This window comes from Abramis brama, assembly GCF_963993115.1.
Source record: "Abramis brama genome assembly, chromosome: 1".
Classification (NCBI taxonomy): Eukaryota; Metazoa; Chordata; class Actinopteri; order Cypriniformes; family Leuciscidae; genus Abramis; species Abramis brama.
This window is the reverse complement of record NC_139963.1, coordinates 63586361-63612884: the sequence shown is the minus strand read 5'-3', so window position 1 is coordinate 63612884 and position 26524 is coordinate 63586361. Positions and strand designations below refer to the sequence as shown.

The 26524-nt window shown below is 46.1% G+C and overlaps 1 protein-coding gene across 1 annotated transcript; it reads left to right on the top strand.

The window, feature by feature from the left end:
• The first annotated feature begins 707 nt into the window (after positions 1 to 707).
• LOC311098348 (uncharacterized protein) lies at positions 708 to 2273 on the top strand. The gene is made up of 5 exons (XM_084138504.1): positions 708 to 991; positions 1072 to 1289; positions 1457 to 1616; positions 1708 to 1795; positions 1963 to 2273. Exons 2-5 carry the CDS (start codon positions 1104 to 1106, stop codon positions 1982 to 1984), a joined length of 456 nt encoding a protein of 151 aa, XP_083994630.1. The 5' UTR covers positions 708 to 991; positions 1072 to 1103; the 3' UTR covers positions 1985 to 2273.
• Positions 2274 to 26524: the final 24251 nt, after the last annotated feature.

Genomic DNA, 26524 nt, shown 5'->3' with positions numbered 1-26524 from the left:
GTGACTTTTTTTTTACGACCCTTTACCATATCAGAATCATCTCCTTGATTTTTTTGTGTGTTCATATAGGTAATAAAACAAAAGTCACCAAGTTTCACCACCATCCAATGAAGCAAAAAAATTAAACAATTCGAAACGGTCAAGTTTTCGCCCGTTTTCGGGCGAAGAATCCCAGAGGGTTATGGCATTTCAGTCATTAATTGCCATTAATTGAATCATCCCAATATTGTGTGTGTTTGCATTGTGGTAGTCATAAAATAACATTAACAATTTGACATTACTGTTTAGACATAAAGCACCATTAATACCTGTTGTATCAAATTTGATACACAATTTCCAACACGATTTACTTGTAATTTAACGATTAAATTATTAAGTAATTATGCATTATTTCAATTCAGAAAGTGTTAAATTAATTATATCAGGCGAAATCCAATATTATTTTTTACCTTAACAACTTGAAATTAGCCTTTATTTTCCTGCCGAAAGCGTCTGGCTTGATTCAATCGCAGCCGCCAATTTGAAAAGCTAAAAAATCACCCCTCTACTGCCTGCAGTACAGTGAAATTCCACAAGATGGCAGAATACACGTATCAAAATAGATACAACAGGTTTTCAAAGAAAGTATTGCTCTCACTGATTCAGTATATGTCTTAGAAACTCGTGTATCAAATATGATACATACGGCTTTAAAGGGTTAAGTTATGTATACATATAAAGATAGGATGCACTTATTTTGCAGAACTGTCTTATCTCTCTAATGTTACTTGGCCTTCTGCGCGGGGCCTGTAACGTTAAGAAATATAATATATTTCTGTGCCCTATGCAGTGAGCAGCCACAAATATTATTGTGCAGTAAAAACATAGACAATTTACATGTAACATTTTGCAATTTGTCATATGAATTGTATAGAGAGAGAGGGAGGATTGTTTTCTATATATTTTGTATAACTTAACTATGATGGCGCTCTTGCAAGGGCTCTCATACCAGGTAATTATTAAACAGAATAATTATTTGATGAAGCAAAACAATCATATTTCAGTGACTGACAACTTTGTTCTTTTTTACAGAATGTACCATATCAGATAGTACCATTACCCGCATGGCACAGCGGATGGACGCATTTGAGGAGAAGATGGAGCCGAGGATGGATGAGCTGCTCATGCTCTTAAGGAGCTCCCAGTCACCTGCTCCAGTCGATGACCTGTTGCTGTCGCCCTGCTCAACAGTCACAGAGCTGGAGGAGTTCGACAGGAGTCTCGTTCAACAGGAGAGGAGGGACAAAATGGTAATTAAGTGGCCATAGTCCTGCCCTATCCTGCCTTAAGATTACACTATATAATTGCATAATTTCAAATATCATTATAACTGAACTGACGGCTCTTACAAAATGAGATTGTACAAGCTCTCTACTTTGTTCTACATGTATAATTTGTATTTCTATATGTTTTACAGCCACTTTTCCTGACCACCCTTGGAGGTTCGACCGGAGGTACTGCCATCCGTCGCATGCTACGGCGAGTGGCAACCAACGACGTGCTGAAACATTATAGTCTGCGGGGCAGAAAGGCAAAGAAGGCCTTCCAGGACTTGACAATCTGCAGGGTTATAACAGGCATGTGTTATTTCATTAACATCAGTATTTTGCTTAGCTTGGAGGTTTTAATTTGACTTGTAACTTTGCTTCATTTTGACTTCTACTCTAGCGGCCTCCCAGAAAAACTTTCCTGCGCTGACTGCAGCAGACGTGGAGGACTTGATTGGGCAAGTGCTGAAGTTTGCCCCACACAGATGGTAAATTGAAATTTGTCTATGTGATGTTCATAATAATCAAAGGAATGGGAAAAATATCAATAATTGTGAACATAAAAAAAAAAAACAGGGTTGTTAGTAAGGCAATTTGTCTTGCTTTTCATTTTTAGTATGACATATAAACGTTTGTTTTGTTTCTTTCTTTTTAGGCCAGCTGAGAAGGGATTATAGAGCCTTCAAAACCATGGAGCTCTACTTGTTTTTTTTTATCTTTATGTTTTGTATTTTTATTTAAACCAATTGTATTTTTGCCACTTTGGCCATTCACCTAAACATTACATACTTTATCATTCCAAAATGCATCTTGCACACTACATTTGCACTATTACTTTGCACTCTTCATCCCACTCCATTTGTATTTGTATTAATATTATGTCTTATTTGTATACCGGTAGTTGTATACTAAAACTGTATAAAATTGATTCTGATTCTTGTATTATATTTTTAGGCCTTTTATTGTTAATTTTATATTGTATATTAAAGTATTATATTTAAATCCCATCAAGTTTGCTTATTCATTCCTGCTAATATATAATAATTCGATCTTGCTCATGCACAGACAGTTTAAAGTAATAATAAAATTGTTAAAGTTTTTTAAAGGTTAGGGGAATGTAAAAAAAAACGTTAGGGGAACCTTCCCTAAAGGTTGCAACGTTAAGAGAACGTTAGGGGAACGTTACATAAAGGTTGCAACGTTAGGGGAACGTTCCCCAAAGGTTACAACGTTAAGAGAACGTTATGGGAACGTTACATAAAGGTTGCGAAGTTATGAGAACGTTAGGGGAACGTTCCCTAAAGGTTGCAATGTAACTAAAAACTAACGTTCCCTGAACGTTAAGAAAACTTTCCATGGGAACCAAAACCTAACCAAACTCTAACCTTAAGGGAACGTTCCTGCAACCAAAAACTAACGTTCTGAGAACATTCTGGGAACCATAAATTGTTAGCTGGGTTGTGCTGGATTCTTCTTAATAACGAGAAATTATCATTCGTCCTTCATCTTTTAGATGATTTTCTCCTGGTAGATTTTCCTTTCGAAAAATGACACTTCTCTATCTCGACTCTCAAACGCACTTTTTCTGAATTAGGCGTTCCTCTCTCGGAGGAAAAGACCGTGGGTCCAGTCAAAGTCATCGAATTCTTAGGCATTTCTCTCGATTCAAAATGCATGCAAGCTTCACTCCCCCTCGAGAAATTAACTCGAATAAGACAAGTTATGAAAGTCGCAAAAAATTCAAAATCTTTTTCAAAAAGGGACTTGCTCTCTCTTTTGGGGCACCTTAATTTCGCGATGAGAGTAATGTCACGGTGTGACAAATGGTATATGGAACTTATTCCCATTGAAGCAGTGTTCCCGCTGGGACACTTTGAGTGTAACACCGTCCCCAGGCCTGTGTGTGCGTCTGTTGCCATGACAACCCCAAATGACAGATTGGAAACAGGTGTGGTGAATTTACTCTGGGAGTTTGGGTGAGGCCCTTTCAGCATTTGAGAGAGTATAAAAAGCAAGAGAAAGAGACTGTTGGTGTGGTTCTCTCCCGTGAGAAGTTGTTTTATTGGGTGGTTGCAGTTATTGGAGTGCTGGCGAATGAAGAGGAGAGTGTTGACTTGATGAGGGACTCGAGGGCAACAGAGGGAAAGTGAAATATCCTGTTTGCATTGGAGAGGAGCTAAGTAATCGAGATCTGAGTCTCGTAATTGCATGTATTCGACACTGAATTGGATGTGGTTTGGAGTGTGTGGATCACGATCATAAATGTCACTGAGTGGATTGTACTGATTCATTACCGACCTCCTATCTCTTTCTCCATTATAAATGGTGATGTGAACTCTGCCTGTGTCTGTGAAGAAAAACATCCCGAAACATCCTTTGCAGCATTGATGAACGCGGTCCCCTCGGACAGAGACCCAAGGGTGAGTGCGGGCTTTAAATTGCACTTCGTGAAGTGAGATTGCAGTGCCTAAGATTGACGTTTCCCCCACATTATATGCTAGAAGTGGAATTGCTGTGTGTGTGGAAGATACATTCCCTTTGCCGTGCACTCTCCCTGTGCTACGCTGGTCTACTGTCAATAGTGAGAGTTCTGTGTCATTGATCTGTTCTAACTGTGTGGATGTTGAAGAATTATCATCTGGAATTTGAATTAACCCCTCTGTTTGAGCTAATAGGAGACGAGATGCCCTGTTGAAATGTTCGCGGTCTGTCTCCGTAGAAGTCCCATTCAGCCCGCTGACTTTGAGTCTGCTGTATTCCTGCAACGCAGCCGTACTGTGAGAAGTGCTCGCTCCCTTCTATGCATATGAACTGTATACCTTGTGTGAAGCATCCACAAATGAAAGTGAAGTGAAGCGAGTGAAGCGGTTACTGGCAGGTGCAGATGGACGAGCATGACAGGGAGAAGACAGCGTTCACTACCCCTTTCGGCCTATATGAATGGGACCGGATGCCATTCGGCCTTTGCAACGCCCCCGCCACATTCCAACGGCTGATGCAGCGTTGTCTAGGCAACCAACTGATGGATACCACCCTTGTCTACTTAGACGACGTTATCGTCTACTCTCCAGATTTCAAGTCCCATCTTGAGCACCTAGAGCAAGTCTTCCGCTCTCTAGAGCGATATGGGTTGAAGCTCCAGCCAGACAAGTGCCAGCTCTTCCGAAAGGAAGTAAAATTCCTGGGGCATGTGGTGAGCGCGGCAGGGATTTCAGTTGATCCGGAGAAGGTGGTGGCAGTACAGGAGTGGGCTGCGCCCAAGACGGTGCGCCAGGTCCGTTCGTTCCTGGACTTCGTGGGTTACTATAGAGGATTCATTAAGGATTTCTCTAAAATTGCTAAACCGATCAACCAGTTGCTGGGAGGTACGGGAAGAGTCCGGGAGCGAGGGTCCCCTTCGATCCAATGGGATCCGGCTTGTGAAGCCGCCTTCCAGAAGCTCAAGCAGGAACTACTACAGGCCCCGATTCTAGCCTATGCCGACTTCACACAACCCTTCACTCTGTACACCGACGCTAGCCACCTGGGCTTGGGGGCCGTCTTGGCACAGAAGCAGCAGGGAGAGGAAAAGGTAATTGCTTATGCAAGCCGAAGTCTACATCCAACGGAGAAGAACGACGCTAACTACAGTTCTTTTAAGCTTGAGTTGCTGGCAGTGAAATGGGCGTTGTGTGAAAAATTCAAGGATTATTTGTGGGGAGCCAAGGTACGGGTCGTTACGGACAATAACCCATTGGTACATTTGCAGACTGCTAAACTGGGGGCGGTGGAGCAACGCTGGGCGGCACAACTGGCCAATTTTGACTATCAGATCCAGTACCGGCCAGGAAGAGAACATACTAATGCCGATGTACTATCTAGGCTACCCGGCGAAGGATCGGCAGGTCAGGTACCGGCACCAGAAGCGGGGTTCGACGAGGGATTGATGGTGGGAGTGGTAGAGGCACCGGGACAAACGCCGGAGGAACCCCCCCCCTTGTTGGGGGTGGGACCCGCAGCGATGGAGGTTGTGGCAGGGCGAAGATGGAGATGTAGCGTTGGTTCGAACGTGGCTAGAACAGAAGGCCTGGCCTGAGGGTGCGGCACGCCGGGCTCAGACTCGGATTGTGCGGGGCCTGCTGGGACAGAAGGGGAGACTCTACTTGAAGGAAGGTGTGCTCTGTAGGGCCATTCAGGACCCAGGTCGGGGCGAAGAGGTCTGTCAAATCGTGGTCCCTGAAGGGCGTTGTCAGGCGTTACTGGAGGCATATCACTCCAGGATGGGACATCAAGGGCAAGAGAGGACATTGGCACTGGTGAGACGACATTTCTACTGGCCTGGGATGGAAGGTACCACGAGGACTTACCTTCAGAGGTGCCCCCGCTGCACGTTGTTTAAGACCAAGAAGGAGGCACGGTCCCGATTCAGGCCAAGGCACCGCTGCATATGGTGGCCATGGATTATCTGACTTTGGGACGGCCAATGGATCGGATCCAGAACATCCTCGTGGTAACCGACTTGTTTACCAAGTACGCTTGGGCCATCCCAACTGTGGACCAAACCGCCGTCACGACTGCCAACGCCCTCTGGAGGTATGTGATCCAACCATTCGGATGCCCGGAAATCTTCCACTCAGACCAAGGAACCAATTTTGAGTCCAGGGTGATCCATGAGCTGTGCCAACTGTACGGATGCAAGAAGACCCACACGACTCCCTACCACCCCCAAGGGAACGGGGGGTGTGAAAGGTTTAATCAGACCCTACTGAGTTTATTAGGAACCTTGGAGGAGGAACAGCAAGGCCATTGGGTCGACAGGCTCCCGGCGATGGTGCAGGCTTACAATAACAGTGTGCACAGTACCACCGGTTACGCCCCTACTTACCTGATGGCAGACATATACTCGGCAGACATGTGAGACTTCCAATGGATATGCTTCTGGGGACCACTGCAGGGGAAGAGGGAGGTAGCTTGACAGATTGGGTGATGGGACACCACCAACGCCTCCAGTCGGCGTACGAACGAGTCTCTGACCAGATTAATCGAGCAGCGTTAAAGAACAAGAGGTTGTATGACCGGACGGCTCGAGAGGCACCGCTACTGCCAGGGGAGAGGGTGCTGGTGCGGGACAATCGCCGACAAGGGAAGGGAAAGTTGAGTGACCGGTGGGAGGCTCAGCCGTTTGTCGTCCAGCGACAGCCACACCCAGACCAACCTGTATATGCATTGCGACCAGAAGGAAAGGCAGGCCCCGAACGGGTGTTACACCGTAATTTGATTCGCCCTTGTCCAAACTATCCAAAATGTGTTGTAGAGAATCCACCGGTCGAGACGTCCGGGATGCCCCCGCTGGTAGGATGGGCGGTGATTCCCAGAGGCCTAGGCCTAGGACCACGACCTGAAGCACCTGTTTCCCCACCTCGACGGTCCCAGCGAGAGAATCGAGGTCAGCCTCCAGCTAGGTATGGAGACTGGGTGTCTGGAGACCGTTCTCGGGACTAGAACGGTTTGGCGGGGGGGTATGTCACGGTGTGACAAATGGTATATGGAACTTATTCCCGTTGAAGCAGTGTTCCCGCTGGGACACTTTGAGTGTAACACCGTCCCCAGGCCTGTGTGTGCGTCTGTTGCCATGACAACCCCAAATGACAGATTGGAAACAGGTGTGGGGAATTTACTCTGGGAGTTTGGGTGAGGCCCTGTCAGCATTTGAGAGAGTATAAAAAGCAAGAGAAAGAGACTGTTGGTGTGGTTCTCTCCCGTGAGAAGTTGTTTTATCGGGTGGTTGCAGTTATTGGAGTGCTGGCGAATGAAGAGGAGAGTGTTGACTTGATGAGGGACTCGAGGGCAACAGAGGGAAAGTGAAATATCCTGTTTGCATTGGAGAGGAGCTAAGTAATCGAGAACTGAGTCTCATAATTGCATGTATTCGACACTGAATTGGATGTGGTTTGGAGTGTGTGGATCACGATCATAAATGTCACTGAGTGGATTGTACTGATTCATTACCGACCTCCTATCTCTTTCTCCATTATAAATGGTGATGTGAACTCTGCCTGTGTCTGTGAAGAAAAACATCCCGAAACATCCTTTGCAGCATTGATGAACGGACAGAGACCCAAGGGTGAGTGCGGGCTTTAAATTGCACTTCGTGAAGTGAGATTGCAGTGCCTAAGATTGACGTTTCCCCCACATTATATGCTAGAAGTGGAATTGCTGTGTGTGTGGAAGATACATTCCCTTTGCCGTGCACTCTCCCTGTGCTACGCTGGTCTACTGTCAATAGTGAGAGTTCTGTGTCATTGATCTGTTCTAACTGTGTGGATGTTGAAGAATTATCATCTGGAATTTGAATTAACCCCTCTGTTTGAGCTAATAGGAGACGAGATGCCCTGTTGAAATGTTCGCGGTCTGTCTCCGTAGAAGTCCCATTCAGCCCGCTGACTTTGAGTCTGCTGTATTCCTGCAACGCAGCTGTATTGTGAGAAGTGCTCGCTCCCCTCTATGCATATGAACTGTGTTCCTTGTGTGAAGCATCCTTCTGTCTGTTTCAGTAGAAGTCCCGTTCAGCCCGCTGACTTTGAGTCTGCTGTATTCCTGCAACGCAGCCGTACTGTGAGAAGTGCTCGCTCCCTTCAATGCATATGAACTGTATACCTTGTGTGAAGCATCCTTTCTGTCTGTTTCAGTAGAAGCCCCGTGCAGCTTATCGACTTTGAGTCTGTTGCGTCCTTGTAGTCCACCTGTGCTGGGAGAAGGGACTGTACCTCCGTCACGAACGTAAGGCCGGCACGCTTTGTCTGAAATATCCATTCTGTTGTGTCCGAAGAAGCCCTGTTCAGCCAGTCGACCTTGAGTCGCTGTATTCCTTTAGTCCACCTGTGCCGGGGGAAGTGATCGTCCTTTCCGCCACGAACGTAAGGCTGGTACACTCTGTCTGGAATATCCATCTCGTCCATGTCCGAAGAAACCCCGTTCAGCCCATCGACTTTGAGTCTGCTGTATTCCTGCAGTGCATCTGTATTGTGAGAAGTGGTTGTCCTTGTCAACGCATGTGAATTGTATGCTTTGTTTGAAGTATCCCTTCCGTCTGTCTCAGTAGCAGTCCTGTGCAGTCGTTTGACTTCGAGTCTGCTGTAACCTGGGAGCCCACCTGTGAGGGGAGAAGTGACTGTCCCTCTGCCGTGAACGTAAAGCCGGCCCGCTCTGTCTGGAATATCCACTTCATCTATGCCAGAAGAAGTCCTGTTCAGCCTGTCGACTTGAGTCTACTGAATTCCCGCAATTCATCTGTATCGTGAGGAGTGTTCGTCCCCTTCCAACTCATGTGAACTGTATGCTTGCTTTGAAGTATCCCTTCTGTCTGTCTCAGTAGAAGCCCTGTGCAGCCGGTCGACTTCGAGTCTACTGTATCCTTATAGTCACCTGTGCTGAGAGAAGTGGCTGTCCTTCTGTTACGAACGTGGTTGGTACACTCTGTCTGGAGTATCCATCTGCTCCAGTTTCTGTGCCTGTGAAGAGAGGGAGGTTGGAATTATTCGCTTACCCGGTAAAGATTCCCTCGCCATCCCATCATCAGACTGTGAATCTGCCGTATACGTACCTGACCGACGGCCATCTGCTCCAGATCTCGTACCTGTGGAGGAAGGAAGGTTGGAATCACTTACTTACCCAAGGAAGACTCCCCAGCCGTCCCACCATAAGACCGTGTACCTGCTGCATACGTACTCGACTGATATCCATCTGCCTCAAATCTTGCACCTGTGAAAGAAGGAAGGGAGGTTGGAAGTATTTACTTACCAGAAGAGACTTACCGGATCGTTCGCCTGTTCACTGCATCTCCACCTGTGAAAGACCTACCTGACCATTTACCTTTTCACTGTCCCATCCACTATAGGGCCCGCACTGAGGAAGAGGGCGGGAGAGACCCCGGTTGTTGCACCGTTCACCTTCGATCCCTGCGGGCAAGAAGGAAGAAGATTTTAGATTAGGATTTTCAAATTGCTTTTACTTTTAAATAAAACTTGTTGAATTTATTCTGTCTCCGACTCCTCCCTCTGACACGCTCCTCGAGGTGGTCCTGGTTCAGGGGTGGGCGCAGTCTGGCTTGGCCCATCCCGACCTGTGACAGTAATTCCTCAAGGCAGATCATTTATTTCCAGGCTTCTGACCTTTCTAAATCTGCAAAACCTCTCAGTGATATAGTTACTTTAGACGCAGGATGTAGATCTGAGCTAAAATTTTGGTCTCTGCTTCTAGATAAATGGAATGGCATTTCCTTTTTTCTTAATGATTTCATGGAATCATCTTTAGCTCTTAATCTGTATACTGATGCTGCACCTTCCGTAGGGTTCGGGGGGGATTTTCAAAAACGAATGGTTTGCGTCCGTCTGGCCGGAAGAATTGCGTTCCTTACCTGCCGGTGATTCCTCTACAGCCCTATTAGAATTGTATCCGATCGTCGTTGCATGCATTCTGTGGGGTAAACACTGGGCTAGGAAACAAATTATGTTTTTCTGCGACAACGAAGCTGCGGTCAATATAATTAATAAGAGGCGTTCATCCGTTCCATTTATCAACAGGTTCATGAGACGTCTTACTGTATATGGCTGTCAGTTATGGAGAACTATCATTTTCGTGCAGAACATATTCCCGGTTTGAATAACCAAGTGGCCGATTCCTTGCCTCGTTTCAATTTTCAGAAATTTCATCTCCTGTGTCCAACTGCAGCACAATCAAGCCTGGAATGCCCGCCTTTCAGCCAAACCATTCTAGATTGAATAACCCTCTTCAATCCTATATGCATTCTGCTGCGCAGTACATGCGGGGGGGGGGTTTGGCTAGTTCTACATTAAAATCGTATGACTCTGCATGGTCTTATTTCATCAGTTTTTGTGCTTCTTTATCTGTAGCTGCTCTGCCTGTCAATATATCATATATTAGTGTGTTTATTAGGGCTGTTTTCGACTAAGGATTTTCATAGTCGAATCTGATTCATTAGATTTTGCCGTAGTCGACTGATAGTCGAACCTTTTTTTTTTTTTTTTTTGATAGCAGCTAGATTTTTTCCATTTCAAACAAAAGAGCTAAAAAAAACTAAAAGAAAAACATGGTGTGTAACAAATACCTTTTATTCATTTAAAGCCAGATGAACAAAACATATCACACATATATCATAACATTTCATAAACATGAGGAGCAATATGAGAGGGAAATTTGGTGATCGTTGTTTAGGTACATTAAACCACGTAAAGCTTTTTCACGCCCATGAGAACGTACTCGGTTACTAACGTAACCTCGGTTCTCTCTAGAAGAGGGAACGAGTACTGCGTTTGAAAAACGCTGCGGGAAAAGTCTCTTTTCACGAAACACTGAAGCAAAAATTATCCTTTAATTTTTCATATATGTAAAACGCGTTGCGGCAGCAGCAGACAGCTGAAGCAAGACGGCTTGTCTGCTCATTGGCTGCTCTGCGGCAACTGCATAAGCCTATCGAGCGCAGGCTGATGCAACATCAGACCAATGAGGGCGCTTCGCGCCCTCCTCGCCACTTCCCGCCAAGATGGGCGTGGCTTACCTCTATAAAAGGAGCTCGAGAAGGCTGACTCACTTGATTTTGATCGCCGAAGCGAACCAGAGTGAACCAAACGCACGGCAAGGGAACGCAGTACTCGTTCCCTCTTCTAGAGAGAACCGAGGTTACGTTAGTAACCGAGTACGTTCTCTTACGAGAGTTCTCTCGTACTGCGTTTGAAAAACGCTGCGGGAACCCCTTGCAAAACGCCGTGCGTGCTGGGATAAAAACACTGATCACCGGAAGCCATTTCAGGCATACAGTGCATAATCACCAGATAGACTCACACAGAGTCGGGGAATAAGGGGGGGAAGCCTTAATTCCCTATACTGTAGCGTCTGCAGGCTTAACATGACCTCACAGGGAGAGTCTAAAGACAGGAGGGGATTCCTCCGTCCTTATATAGACATGTCCACAGACGCGAATATGACATCACATAGCCAGGGTAGGGAGCCTGCACTAATGTGGGAAAACGTGGGTCTTACACAGTTCAGCCCAGCATAGTCGGCATAGTATTACACCGACAAAAGCTTAGCCTGTAAGGCGGGAACCTCTAGGTTATAAAACCTGATAAATGTAGACGGAGAGGCCCAGCCTGCCGCCGTACATATATCCTGTAAGGAAATCCCGCTGGACCAAGCCCACGAGGAGGCAACGCCTCTCGTAGAGTGCGCTCTGACTCCCAACGGGCATTGAATGCCCTTGGCAGTATAAGCCAGCGCTATTGCGTCAACTATCCATCTGGATAGGCTTTGTTTCGAAACAGCCGTTCCTTTGGAACGTCCGCTGAACGAGACAAAGAGCTGCTCTGTCTGTCTAAAGGCAGCAGAGCGGGACATATAAGTTCTTAAAGCCCTAACAGGGCAAAGAAAACTCGAGTCCCCTTCCTCACTCGACGCCGGCAGGGCAGCCAGGGAAATGACCTGAGCCCGAAAAGGCGTGTTGAGGGATTTCGGCACATAGCCGTGCTTAGGTTTGAGTATGACTTTAGAGTCATTAGGACCAAACTCCAAGCACGTCGGGCTCACGGAGAGCGCGTGCAGATCGCCTATGCGCTTCACTGAAGCGAGAGCCATCAAAAACACTGTTTTGAAAGACAAATGTTTGAGGCTGATTGACTGGATAGGCTCGAAAGGGGCACCTTTCATGGCCGCCAGGACCGTAGAAAGGTCCCACATAGGGACTGACGGAGGCCTGGGTGGATTCAGTCTCCTAGCTCCCCTGAGGAAGCGGATGACTAAATCATTCCTTCCTAGTGACTGACCCAGCGTTGAACCTGAGAACGCTGAAATAGCCGCCACATACACTTTGAGCGTGGAAGGGGATCTGCCCTTATCCAACAGCTCTTGTAGGAAGGAGAGAACCTCCGTTACCTCACATTCGAGGGGTGAAAGGCTCCGAGCTGTACACCAGCCGGAGAAAACCGACCACTTTGAAGCGTAGAGTCGCCTGGTCGACGGCGCTCTAGCCTCCGTGATGGTATTCATGACTCCCTCTGTGAGACCAACGGGTATCCGTTGAGCGCCCACACATGAAGGGACCATAGCTCCGGGTGTGGGTGCCAAATCGAGCCCCTGGCCTGCGAGAGGAGATCTCTCCTCAACGGCACTGGCCATGGAGCAATGTCTGCTATCTGCATCAGAACTGGGAACCATGCCTGGTTCTTCCAGAACGGTGCTACAAGCAGCACTGGGCATTTCGTTTTCCTGACCCGTTCCAACACCTGAGGCAGGAGGGAGACGGGGGGAAAAGCGTATAGCGGGCAGCGCGGCCACCTTTGGGACAGCGCGCTGTCGGTCTTTGAAAAGAATGCGGGGCAGTGAGCGTTTTCGTGGGACGCGAATAGGTCCACCTCTGCTTTGCCGAATCTCTCCCACAACAGCCGGACTGTTTGTGGGTGTAGAGACCATTCGCCCGTAGGAACGTTGTTCCTGGACAGTCTGTCCGGGCCCACATTTAGCAGCCCGGGCACATGTACTGCTCTCAGCGAGCGTAGGTTGTGCTGAGCCCATAGCAGGAGGCGTTTCGCCAGCCTGTACAGGGGTTTGGAATTCAGACCGCCCTGGCGATTTATGTAGGACACCACTGCCATGTTGTCCGAACGGACTAAGACGTGTTGGTCCTTGATGTGGGGACAAAAACGCGTCAGCGCGTTGTGCACTGCCAGCATTTCTAGGCAGTTTATGTGTTGGAGCTTTTCCCGTTCCGACCATAGGCCGAAGGACGGTCTGCCGTCGAGCAGCGCTCCCCATCCCGAGGTGGATGCGTCCGTAGACACCATCTTCACCCTCGAGGAAGCCCCAGGCTTACACCTGATTGGTACCAGTCGTTCGCCATCCAAGGTACCAGGGCTGTGACGCAGTCCTGATCGACCTTGAGGCGTAAATGACCGGACACCCACGCTCTGCGCGGAACCCGCATCCTTTGAAATTTTCTGAGCGGGGTGAAAGCGCCGCGGCGGAAAGACATCGCCGCGCGCTGAATGTTCAGCACGCGCTGTGGCGACAGCCGCGCTGTCATAGACTGTGAGTCCAGAACTATACCCAGAAACGGAATCGTTTGGCTGGGGTTCAGTGAACTCTTCGCCCAATTGACCGTGATACCAAGATTCTCGAGGTGATCGAGTAAAATGGCTCTGTGCTCTATGAGCTGAGATCGTGATTGGGCTAGGATCAACCAGTCGTCCAAATAGTTCAGCACTCGCATGCCTCTGAGTCTGAGAGGAGCGAGCGCTGCGTCCATGCATTTCGTAAAAGTACGAGGTGCCAGGGACAAGCCGAAAGGCAGGACTGTATACTGGTATGTCTGACCCTCGAAGGCGAATCTCAAGAATCGCCTGTGATGTGACGCTATCTGTATTTGAAAATACGCGTCCTTCAGATCTATCGACATGAACCAGTCTTCTCGGCGAACATGCGCGAGAATTTTGCTGGTTGTGAGCATTTTGAAACGGCGTTTCACTAATACTCTGTTCAGTCGTCTTAGATCCAGAATGGGTCTGATACCGCCGTCCTTTTTGGGGACTAGAAAGTATCTGCTGTATATCCCCTGTTCGCTTTGAACTCGGGGAACAAGCTCTATCGCCCCTTTGCTTATCAGTTTTGATATTTCGGCGCGAAGTAGGTGTGCTACATTCAGCGGTACCGAAGTTTCGACGCGCGCTGTGAAGCGCGGGGGGCGTCGATAAAACTGTAGCGAGAAGCCTCTCTTTATAATGCCTAAGACCCAGTCCGAAACCCCTGGAAGCGCTGCCCATGCATCTGCATGGTTGGCTAGGGGCCGGATACAGAGCGCGCTCTGTTCGCCGTGCGACAGAGGTGCTACGGGGCTCACAAACATAGGCGTTATGCCTGCGGCATTTGAGGCGGGGGGCGCGCTTAATACAGCGGGCGGAGCGCTCGCCCTCGACCTTACAACAGTGTTTGACTGAGTGAGGGAGGGCTGCGCGAGCCCCGTGGGACTCATGTGTGCGAGTAGATGTGGGCTGGGAGCGGGCACATTTACTGCTTGGGGGGCGCAATCGACCTGAGTCGATTTTATTTGCGCGAGCCCTGGGTGCGCGCGCGGGGCGCCGGGCGCTCGATCCGAAGCACTCCTCAAATCCGCAATGCAGACAGCATCAGGTCCAGCCTCGTCCCATTTACGGAGGAGATCACCCTGGAAAATCTGCAATGTAGCCATGGTGTGTAGCGCTGACGCGGCTTGCCCAGCGGCGGAGAATATTCGCGCGAGCAGCGTCGACGTCATGCGGCAGGCTTTTGAAGGCAACACCGGTTTAGTTTGCCGTCCAGCAGAGGGCGGGCACAGATGGGTCGCTATAGCCTGTTCCACCGGTGGCAGAGAGAGGTAGCCTCGTTCATTCGCCTTGTCCAATGAGGAGAATGCAGGCGACACAGATGAGCGTGTACGCGCAGAGTAGGGCGCGTTCCAGGCCTTCGCAACTTCTTCATGTAACTCAGGAAGAAAAGGAGCGGGCTTAGATTCCGGAGAATTGCGCTCACCTGGGAGGAAGCTACCATCGAGCCGGGTGCGAGAGGGGGGCTCCGGTGCAGACCACTCGAGGCCGAGGCTCGCCGCGGCCAAAGCGAGTACTCGCATGAGCTCCGTCTCAATGTTGGCTCTCACTGAGGGCTTTCGGGCAGGAGGCGCGAGGTCCTCAGAGCTCGCCCAATCCTCACTGCCTGAAGCGAGGAGAGAACAGGTATCCTTTTCCCCCGACGCGGCCACCGAAACAACTTCCTCTGATGAAGCGGCGGCAGGCTGCGGGCGCTGAGCATCAGGAAGTGATTCGGGGGAGGTCGGTGAAGCTGGCGGGCGAACCGGCGAGCTTGATCGGGGTGGAGAGGGTTCCGGGACCCGCTGCGAGCGGCGCTTCTTACGGCGCGGCATCGCAGCGGAGAATGCAGGCTTCGAGAAGGATGCCAGGCGGGTCCTCAGAGCCACCATAGGCAAAAGCTCGCAGTGAGGGCAGCCGCCGTCAGCGAGCGCGAGCGCTGCATGGTCCTCACCGAGGCAGGAAACACAGATGACGTGGTCGTCTTCCCCGGCGAGTGGGGCTCTGCACGAGCCGCAGGATTTAGGCATCTTTAGAAAGACGCCGCTCTTTTAGGGGGTGAGTGCTACGAGAACGCTCACACACACACACAAACAGAGCACAGTAAAGGGTATGGGCGTCGGAAAGCGCAGCAGGTACGGCTGTAGAAGGCGGCGTAGGCCAGCGGCTTCGAGGGCTCGTCCCGCTGAAGTGCTTGCTTCGAACGACGCTGCTTCCGTGATCCAGCGATGCGTGCGCTTCGCTGAAGAGATTAAAATCAAGTGAGTCAGCCTTCTCGAGCTCCTTTTATAGAGGTAAGCCACGCCCGTCTCGGCGGGAAGTGGCGAGGAGGGCGCGAAGCGCCCTCATTGGTCTGATGTTGCATCAGCCTGCGCTCGATAGGCTTATGCAGTTGCCGCAGAGCAGCCAATGAGCAGACAAGCCGTCTTGCTTCAGCTGTCTGCTGCTGCCGCAACGCGTTTTACATATATGAAAAATTAAAGGATAATTTTTGCTTCAGTGTTTCGTGAAAAGAGACTTTTCCCGCAGCGTTTTTCAAACGCAGTACGAGAGAACTCTCGTAAGAGAACCGTGTGGAGTCAACTCACAGCCGCTCCGCTGCCCTGCTGAAAATGTGAAGCAGAAACGCTTAATATCAGATAACGTCCATAATAATTGGACTCTGGGTTCGATTTTTTTGACCATTTTCAGTGGTTATGAGGAGCAATATGAGAGGGACATTTGGTAATCATTGTTTAGGTAGCCTACATTAAACCACGTAAAGCTTTTTTCACGTTAGGACTTAGCCTATATATAAAGCCCATGAGAACCGTGTGGAGTCAACCCAAAGCCGCTCCGCAGCCCTGCTGAAAATGTGAAGCAGATTTTTGAATACATTTTTATTTATTTACATTAGTAAGCTACAGGACATCGTCTTTCAAAACATGACCTGCGCGAAAGCGGAAAATATTTTTTTTGTACCCAGCCCTTCTGAAAATGCGAATGCGTCTCTGTCCCCAGCACATTTCAAACCAAACTGACGCCCATGTACCGTATATTTTCCGCACTATAAAGCGCACCGGATTATAAGGCGCACATTCAATGAATGGCCTATTTTAGAACTGTTTTCATAGGGCGCACCGGATTATAAGGCGCATAGAATAGAAGATACTGCAGTCAAACGTTTGACTGGGTTTGCGTTATGCAGTGGTCACCAACCTTTTCATAAGATCACATCCAAAGTCCAAATATAAACCAAGATCTACCACTTGCAAAAAAATATGAAAAAACAAGTGGCTGAGCTGTAAAACCTTGTTTATACTCGACGCGTCCGCCTGAGCGCGAAGCTATGGCGCGAAGGTAATAGAAAACTAATATCCGTCTGCTCGGGCAGATTCGGCTTAACAGCGCGCGCGCCTCCGCATCCGAAGATGCACGACTTTGACCCGAATCTGCCCGAGCAGACGGATATTAGTACATCTCATCATCACACCGGCACCCAGTTTGCGCGTCTAAATCAGTTGTATGGTCTGGTGTTCAGTCTAAAACAAAACAGTTGCGTCAAGTATAAATGCCTCGTCTGTTTGAGGAGTTGCGCCGGCAGTCAGCGGAGGCTCGCGCTCCGGTGCCAGGCGAAAGTATAAACAAGGGTTAAGTCAGCGGTTGTTTTACAGACATTAACATAAGGCGCCAGATCCATATATAAGGCGCTCCGGATTATAAGGCGCACTGTCGTTTTTTGAAAAAATTAAAGGCTTTTAAGTGCGCCTTATAGTGCGGAAAATACGGTAGGCTATTCGACTATGAGGTTCATAGTCGAATCAGACCTCTCCGAATCAAATCGTCGAATCCTCGACTATTAGAAGTCAGCCCTAGTGTTTATAGTCCACTGCTTCGAGGATCGAAAACTGCAGCCTTCTTCAATCAAAATTACGGTCGCTGGCATTCAATTCCATATGCGCTGCCTGGATCCATCTGCCTCCAGTATTTTGGAAAATCCTTCCATTCGCCTTTTGCTGAACGGGATCAAAAGACAATCTCCACAAGGCAATGATAAATGTCTCCCTTTTACTCTACCTTTGGTTAAACAAATCATATCAAAATTACGGGATGGGTGTTTTGGGCCGTACACCGATCAGTTGTTAGAAACAGTCATTCTCACAGCCTTTTTTGGTTTTCTAAGGGGTGGTGAAATTTCTTCACGCACTTGTTCATTTGACCCAAATCTCAATCTAACAATTTCTGATGCCTCAATTCATGATCACCATTTCACATTATTTTTAAAACATTCCAAAACTAATAAAAATTCTAAAGGCGTAATCGTGTACATCTCTGAGTCTAACACTGTGTTTTGTCCTCTGATTTCCATGTTGTCCTATTTGAGGTACCGCCCCAGTGCTGATCCGCAGGAGCCGCTGTTCGTCACGCAGGCAGGGAAAACAATGTCCAGAACCTGGTTTTCTTGTCACCTACACCTCCTTTGCCAATTCTGTGGACTGCCCCCGGACCGCTATACTGCTCATTCTCTGCGCATTGGCGCAGCAACAACAGCGGCAGCATCTGCTCCGGTTTTAACCCTTAAAGCTATGGGGCGGTGGTCTTCTGCTGCTTACGAACGATACCTCCGTCCCGACGTTCGGGCTATTCTTGACGCCCAGAAAGCCATGAGCTCAAGTCTCTGATTTGTTTCGCTAATAAACACATTTGATCATTATTTTGCTCGCGCTCTGCTCAGTATAACTCCCCTGGATGCGCTACCAGCTGTTTAATTCCTTCATCTAGATTGTTTCTCAGAAGGTGGCTTAGTCATCTCTTCATAGCGCTTACACTGTAGACCGTCAAAACAGTTCAAAGACAGATAATTCTAGGTGAAAGCATGTTTTAGCTATTGCGGTCTTGAATAGTCATTTCAGTAATTAATTAATAATTTTACTATAATATAAATCGCTAAATTAGGGCGGCTCAGACGACACCGTTCGAGACACTCAATTTCTGTTTTGGGGGGGGGGGATAGCTCATCTAGTCAAAATAACGTAATGATTATAACATATTGCAAATTATCCATATATATTCGTAGATTACTAAGCATATAAATTGTTAAAATAAATCATCCTCTGTATCTCAGAGGACTGCCAGGTGTGGTTTTGTTTGGGGGGATATTTTAGCTCTCACAGTCCTAAACTGTGTGAGCGTTCCCTAATGCTGCTGCTGCTGTCCTCTGACTCTCTGCTATTTCATGGTGCTCATGAAAGGTCAGAGGACTCCCTGAACAGAGCCATCCCTTACAGAAAAAACACATGAATTTCACATGTTATCACATGTTTTCCACATGTGATTACATGTGACCTCATGTGATCACATGTGTTCTCATGTGAACAACATGTCACCACATGTGAACAACATTTTAACACATGTGAACAACATTTCACCACATGTGAACAACATTTCACCACATGTGAACAACATGTCACCACATGTGAACAACATTTTAACACATGTGAACAACATGTCACCACATTTGAACAACATGTCACCACATGTGAACAACATTTTAACACATGTGAACAACATTTCACCACATGTGAACATAATGGAGCATGTGGCACATGTGGAAAACATGTTTCTATAGGTTATAATGTGGAGCTCATGTGAAATATATTTGCACATGTTGTAAAATAATTTTTAACATGTGAATCATGTTTCCACATCACAAATACTGTACATTTTCAGCTTCTTTGTAATGGGAAGTTGTCCCATTTTGTCACAGTCATACTTAACTTCAGGTAAGTGCCAGGTAATAAATGATAAATTTTAGACTTAATAATGACAAAAATGTAAAACATATTCAATGTTTTTTTGTGTGTTGTTACGTCCTGAGACGTATTTGTGATTGGTATTAGAAATGTTTTATAAGTTATACATAATCATGTCGAGAGAAAGCCCACCCAGCACCAGACGTCATTAAGACATTGTTTTTTGGGCTGAATCAAGTCGGCCCGTCATAGTCTTAATTTAGCCCAAAAATAGACGTTGACATTTGGGCTTTGTTTGGTCCGTCTGATTTGGTCCAAATTTAGCCCAAACATAGACGTTGAAATTTGGGCTTTGTTTGGTCCGTCTGTTTTAAACCACATTTAGCCCTAATATAGCATAAATACAATTAAAGTCTATTGTAGCAAGTGAATAAATAGATTGTAGAAATAGTTTCAAAGTTACGTGTCACTGCACATCCCAGAAATACATTATTTGTGAACACCTATGTTCGTAAACCATGCATCTACCTACATGATTTGGCATAAATCCAGTAAAGCGCTCCCTAGTGGTTTGTATCTCCTTGAAAACTTGTGCTGAATATTATTACACCTATATCTGAACATTTGTTAACAGTTACTACATTAAATATGCCTATAATGCATCCATAAAAACATTAAACATCAAAGTAGTTTAAACACCGTAGACCCCGATAAACAACAGCACTATTAATATATTCACATGTGAATATTAATATATTCACATATGTAAATGTAACCCACCCAATTAATTGAGGCTGTGTTTTGATGTATTTTTCATGTTTGATTTTTTTTTTATTTTGATTCTATATTTTTCCTTGCCTAGCCTAATGCATGAAATGTTCAGACATATTTTTTATTATTATTTTATTTTATTATTTTGTTTTCACTGGTTGATGAAAATAAATGCATTGCGTCGATGGGTGCTGACGTCACATACGCGCCAGCTCATTGAAGAGAGAGATGTGAGCCACATGTGTGGCTATCATTAATCTAAACCATCGTTGTCAATATTTTCCTAAATGGATGTCTGAACTGTTTTATTGCATTAGGTAAGTCACAATTGTTTCATATTTTCATAAATAATGTTTAATTTGGTGTTTGTTCATATAAGAAAATGTGGATGGTTAATGCTGTTCGTAATCGAGTATAAAGTGTGCCATAGAACACATGTAAAATGTTTATGCTGTAGAAGTATACTTGTTAAAACTTGTTTGCACATTTGTGTAATGGGAATAGTGTTTTGAGTTGAAAAGTTATGACTGTTAAATGCATTTCGTGATGGGTGCTGACGTCACATACGCGCCAGCTCATTGAAGAGAGAGATGTGAGCCACATGTGTGGCTATCATTAATCTAAACCATCGTTGTCAATATTTTCCTAAATGGATGTCTGAACTGTTTTATTGCATTAGTGTGGATTGTTTCAACGCTCCGTGATTGTGAAGGATTCGCGCAGTGCGGGAGAACAGCGCTGGATTCCACTGTGGAGGAATTGCGTCATCTGGGACTCTGCCTTCACGAGGAAAAAAAAAGAAAGATTCGTTCATCGTTCATTCCTGCAAAGAAATGTAGTAGGCATTCACATGCAAACGAACTGTACTGAGTCACTTCCATTTCCACGTGAACTGAGTCGCTTCCATTTCCACTCGAACTGAGTCGCATTCAAACGAATTGAACTGAGTCACTTCCACGCAAACTGAGTTAATTACATTCACACAAACTGAACTGAGTCACTTACATTCACACAAACTGAACTGAGTCAATTACATTCACACAAACTGAACTGAGTCAATTACATTCACACAAACTGATTGATTCTTTGTTTTATTTATTTTATTTTATTTTTTATTTTATTTTTTTTTATTATTTTGTTTTCTTTGATTGTCATTGAGGAATGATATATTTGGCTCTCAAATTGTGATCTGTAAAGGGGGCAAAAGTATTCTCAGGTCACAGGTGATGTGTGAATTGAATTGAAAGTGAAAGAAAAGATACAGTGAATACAGTTACTGTTCAGTGAACATATTGTTTCATTTATTCATTTTATTATTGTTCATTAATTGATTTTATTTCTTATTTTATTTACTTATATATATATATATAGAGATATATATATATATATATATATATATATTTTTTTTTTTGTCCAGTTAGTACTGTAAGGTAACTATTTAAACAAGTGCAGACACACATTTAAGATTATTAATTTTTTTATTTTTTTTTTGTTAATGCAAGGTGTGAGACCCCGAACCCGGGACTCCAAATATTAATATAAGTTGTGATTTATTTGTATTTGGTGAGCTCAGACCCGGTAGATATTTTTCCTCCTTTTCTTTTTCTGGTGTTAAATTCTACTAAGGGGTTACATCCAAGAATAGAGAGAGAAAAATTTGGCGCCCAACGTGGGGCTGCGCTTGTTTGACAAAATCATGTTCTAGTCCTAACTGTTCTGAATATTTTTTTTTAAAAGTAATTTTTTTCTTTCAGTTCTTTTCTTTTCTCTCACAATGGACTTGTGCAAGCAGCATAATTTTGATCCTGAAAGATCTGTAATACTTACAAAAGTAGATCCAAATACTACTCTCATGGAAGTGAGGAGATGTTTTGATCATCTTGATGAGGTGAAGAAAATAGAGTGGTTAGGTGACAGATTCTCAGGAGAGCTTCTTTGTGAATTTCAGGAGGTTACTACCCCTTTAATAGCCGAAGAAGAATATTTGAATGCAGATGGCCAAAATGTATGGGGTGTTTTGCCACTAGAGGGTAGACAGATCGAAGATATGCAGCCTCATTCTAGCTCTCCAACACCAATACAGAGAGAATATTCAGGTCAAACCTTGGATGATATGGCTGATCAGCTGTTGGTGCAAATAGAGAGTTTAGCACAACTTCACTGTGTAAATGTAAATGATCTAAGCCAGCAGGTTGCTACTAAGCTTGCACACAAAGCTGATGGTGCTGATAGGGGCCCTTCCACTTCAACCCCTGCTCCAAGAAAGTTTGGTAATGTAATGCCAGCAGCAACGCCTACTGTAGTCGCCAATTCGGCCCCAAAAGTGTCTTTTGCGATTCGAGCTGATTCACCTCCGGTGGAGAGGAATGCAACGCATGAAACTCCTATCACTTTCACTATACCTCAGGACGTACAGCGTGTAGTGGTGGAACATGTGGTGAAACATGACTCAGATTACCAGGGACATGTTCCCTCACCCCCCAAGTTAAGAATGTTTTCCGGACATTGCCCCAAGCCTAATGGGGAAGTTGATTTCATCACGTGGAAATTGTATGCTAGGCAGTTACTCTCAGACACTTCTCTGATGGAGAGGCATAAGAGAAGGCATATTTTGGATAGTCTCCTTCCCCCTGCTCTTAATGTTGCCCTAGGAGTAGGCACAAATGCGCCACCAGAAACGTACGCGCAGGAGCTAGAAAAAGCTTATGGTAGTGTCACTGGTGGAGATGAGCTGTACATCCAGTTTATAGAAACGCACCAAAACCGAGGTGAGAAGCCCTCTGATTATTTGAGGCGACTCCATTCCCTGATGCAGGAGGTGGTTGAAAAGAGGGGAGTGGTTGGCAAACATTCTGACACTTTGCTTCTCAAGCAGTTCATCAGAGGGTGCTGGGATGAAGTCCTGATAACACAGTTGCGTCTTAAAGATTTGCTATCAGATTCTGTGCAGCCTGACTTGAACTATTCCAGCTTGCTTTTCAAACTGAGGTCTTTTGAGCATGAGAAACTGCTTAAAGAGAAACGTATGAATCTCCATTTATGCATACCTCCTGTAAGAGCGCAGAGCCAAGTGCATATTACTGCAGATCAGGGATTTGCAGTGAACGCTGAGGAAACACAAGCCAATCGGGCTTTGACAGAACGCATTAAAGAGCTTGAAGCTGAGGTGGCTAAAGCAAAGGCACAGAAGCCAACTTCATTGAAGAAACTGCCATATGATCAACACCAGTCAATTGTGCCTAACAAGAAAATGGGCAAAGAAGGGAAGCCATCACGCCATGTGCCTCAAACTCAAGCTAAGTCACTGGCCTTGAGTGGGTTTTGTTATCGCTGTGGTGAGGATTCTCATTATTTGCAACAGTGCACTAATCCAGTGAATGCAGCCTTGGTGCAGAAAAAGTTGGTGCAGAGACACGAGCGAAGGAGCTTTCCAAATAAAGTGACAACACCCACTGCTCATTTAAACATGGAGTAGCCTCTGTTGTGGAACGAACAGAGGCTGGAGTTGTAAAAGGTTCCGTAGAAAAGATAAACCAGGTTCCTAGGGGCTTAGTTGGAGAACCTTGGGAAAGTAAGGTTTGGGTGGACGGAATTGAGTGTTGTTGTCTAATCGACACTGGGTCCCAGGTGTCTTGTGTAGCTGAATCTTTCTACAAGCTGTATTTACAGCATAGGGGTATTACCCCCATGGTAGAACTACTACGGGTTGAGGGGGCTGCAGGGCAATTAGTCCCTTATCTTGGATACATTGAAATAGAGGTGCAATTTCCCAAGTCTGCTTGTGGGACAGATGCAGTGGTTGCCGTACTAGCGCTGGTCTGTCCAGATCAAACCTACAATGCTCGTTTGCCCTTGTTAGTGGGTACAAATGTTCTCCGTCAGCTTGTACAAGATTGTAATATGCTGCAGGGAAAAGAATACCTACTGCAAATGCCCATTAGCACAAACTGGATGGCTGCTTATCGTGATGCTACTTCGACACCTTGTAAAGGGGCACAGTGCCTCACCCCCATTAGACTGTCGGGCAAGAAATCTGTAACAATCAGTAAAGGGGAAAAGTGTGAAGTGACTGGAGTGTACCGAGCTAAAGATTTTGGCCAGGGCAAGACGATGATCATTGACGAACCACTGATGCACCACATTCCAGGTGGCTTAGTCGTGGAATGTAAGTTGATACAAGCTGAGGCTAGAGCTCGAAATAAAGTCAAAGTAGTCATTCGAAATGTTTCAGACCACAGTGTAACCTTGCAGCCAAAGGGAGTGCTTGCTGAGTGTTCAGTGGTAGACTGGATAAAGTCTGTGCCTGTTTTTGATAACACTAGCGCTTCACAAACTACCACTTCCCTGATAGCAAGTCTCATGGTAAAGCCAGACGCTCCTGTGGTTCTAGATTTTGAGGGCTCCCCCATTTCCGAGGAGCTCAAAGCTCGCATAGTTGAAAGAATAAACTGTGAGGCATCAAGTGCATTTGCCCAGCACGATTTAGATGTGGGACGAGTTTCAGGCGTGGCACATAGAATAGAGCTAATTGAGCACGTTCCTTTCAAAGAGCGAACTCGTCGTGTCTCTCCAGCTGATTTTGAGGACTTGAGGAAACACTTGTTAGATTTGCTTGCTAGTGAGATTATAGAAGAATCTAATAGTCCATACGCTTCACCAGTAGTACTGGTGAGGAAGAAAAACGGTGACTTGAGAATGGTGGTTGACTACCGAAAATTAAATAAGTTGACAAAGGGAGATGCGTATCCTCTTCCCAGGATCGAGGAGACCTTTACATTGCTGTCAGGTTCAAAGTGGTTCACGGTCCTAGATTTAAAAAGTGGATATTACCAGTTGGAGGTGGAAGAGAGTGATCGTCCCAAAACTGCGTTCACTACGCCGTTTGGAAACTGGCAGTTTCGGCGTTTACCACAAGGGCTGACGAATTCTCCAGCAACTTTTCAGAGAACCATGGAGAAAGTCATGGCTGGTTTGAATTTGCAGGAAGTTATAGCTTTTCTTGATGATTTGATCATTTTCTCTGACACACTTGAACAACATGAGGCTAGGCTCATGAAAGTACTCCAACGTATCTCCGCTTTTGGGCTGAAGTTAGCACCTTCTAAGTGCAAGTTCTTTCAAACTTCCGTAAAATATCTAGGGCATGTTATTTCCGCTCAGGGTATACACCCTGACCCAGACAAGATTTCTGCTCTTACAGAATGGCCCATCCCAAAGACTGTTAGAGATCTGAGGTCATTCCTAGGCTTTGCTGGGTATTACCGGCGATTTGTTGAAAGCTACTCCCAGATAGTAAAGCCTCTGAATGCGTTATTACAGGGTGAATTTTCTACTAGAGGACGGTCAATATCATCTTACCGTGTTAGGAGTAAAGCACAATCCCTAGCTGGGAAATGGGATGATGAGTGTCAAGTTGCTTTTGACACTATCATTCAAAAGCTTACAACTGCGCCTGTTCTAGGTTTTGCGGACTGGAAGTTACCGTACATTCTACACACTGACGCCAGCGTCACTGGCGTAGGCGCTGCTTTATATCAAGTTCAAGATGGAAAGACAAGAGTGATCGCCTATGCCAGTCGCGGCCTTTCTAGGAGTGAGAAAAACTACCCAGTGCACAAACTAGAGTACTTAGCACTTAAATGGGCTGTATGTGAAAAATTTCACGATTTCTTGTATGGCACAAAGTTTACCGTGTTAACAGACAACAATCCATTAGTGTATGTGCTCACTACGGCTAAATTGGATGCGGCTGGCCATAGGTGGCTCGCGGCTCTGTCCATGTATGATTTTGATATTAAGTACAGAGCGGGCAAAACTAATGTCGATGCAGACGGGTTGTCACGTCGTCCTCAAAACCCACTTATGGATGATGCGGAGGCCATACAGATCGATGAACGAGTAGCAAACTTGATAAGCAGAGCAGAATGTGCAGCAACTGAGTTTGAAAACATTGAGCATCAAGCAATCAAAACTGTGTGTTTGCGACATATGGTGTGTTGCGAGACTCATGTCGTACAGCCGTATGAGGAGGGAGACCTGCTCGAAGGCAGAGTCATCTCAAATCCCGCTGTTGAGATGCTTCTTTGCGATGATGATGTGGTTCCTGATGATTTGGTAGAACCTGAGCACTGGCCTGGACAAACTACTTTACCAAGTATGACTCCCACAGATTGGTCCGAGTTACAGAGAGAGGATACAGCCATCAGAAGAGTAATTGACATTGTGGTGTCTGGGGAAACTTTAACTCATTCAGATAGGCTCAAAGAATCCAAAGAAGTGAGTTTAATGCTGAGGGAAAGGCCCAGACTAAACTTAGTAGATGGTGTGCTGTATCGTATGGTCTCTGATCACTATGGGCAACAGTACAGGCAGCTGGTGGTTCCCCCGAGTTTCAGAGATAGAGCTTTTGAAGGAGTTCATGATGAAACGGGGCATATGGGGTATGAGAGGACTCTGGAGCTCGCAAGAGGCAGATTTTATTGGCCTAAAATGGCAGAATTTGTGGAGAGAAAGTGTAGGACTTGTGAGAGGTGCATCAAGAGAAAGGCTCGTGCACAAAGAGCTGCAGAGCTAGTGAACATCAAAGCTTATTCTCCCTTGGAATTAG

What these genes read in the sequence shown, in the direction of transcription:
- LOC311098348 (XM_084138504.1), top strand. Translation starts at nt 1,104, where the DNA reads ATGGCACAGCGGATGGACGCATTTGAGGAGAAGATGGAGCCGAGGATG. An exon ending in AGGAGAGGAGGGACAAAATG is followed by an intron (nt 1,290 to 1,456) that starts GTAATTAAGTGG and finishes TATGTTTTACAG; the next exon opens with CCACTTTTCCTGACCACCCT. An exon ending in AAGTTTGCCCCACACAGATG is followed by an intron (nt 1,796 to 1,962) that starts GTAAATTGAAAT and finishes CTTTCTTTTTAG; the next exon opens with GCCAGCTGAGAAGGGATTAT.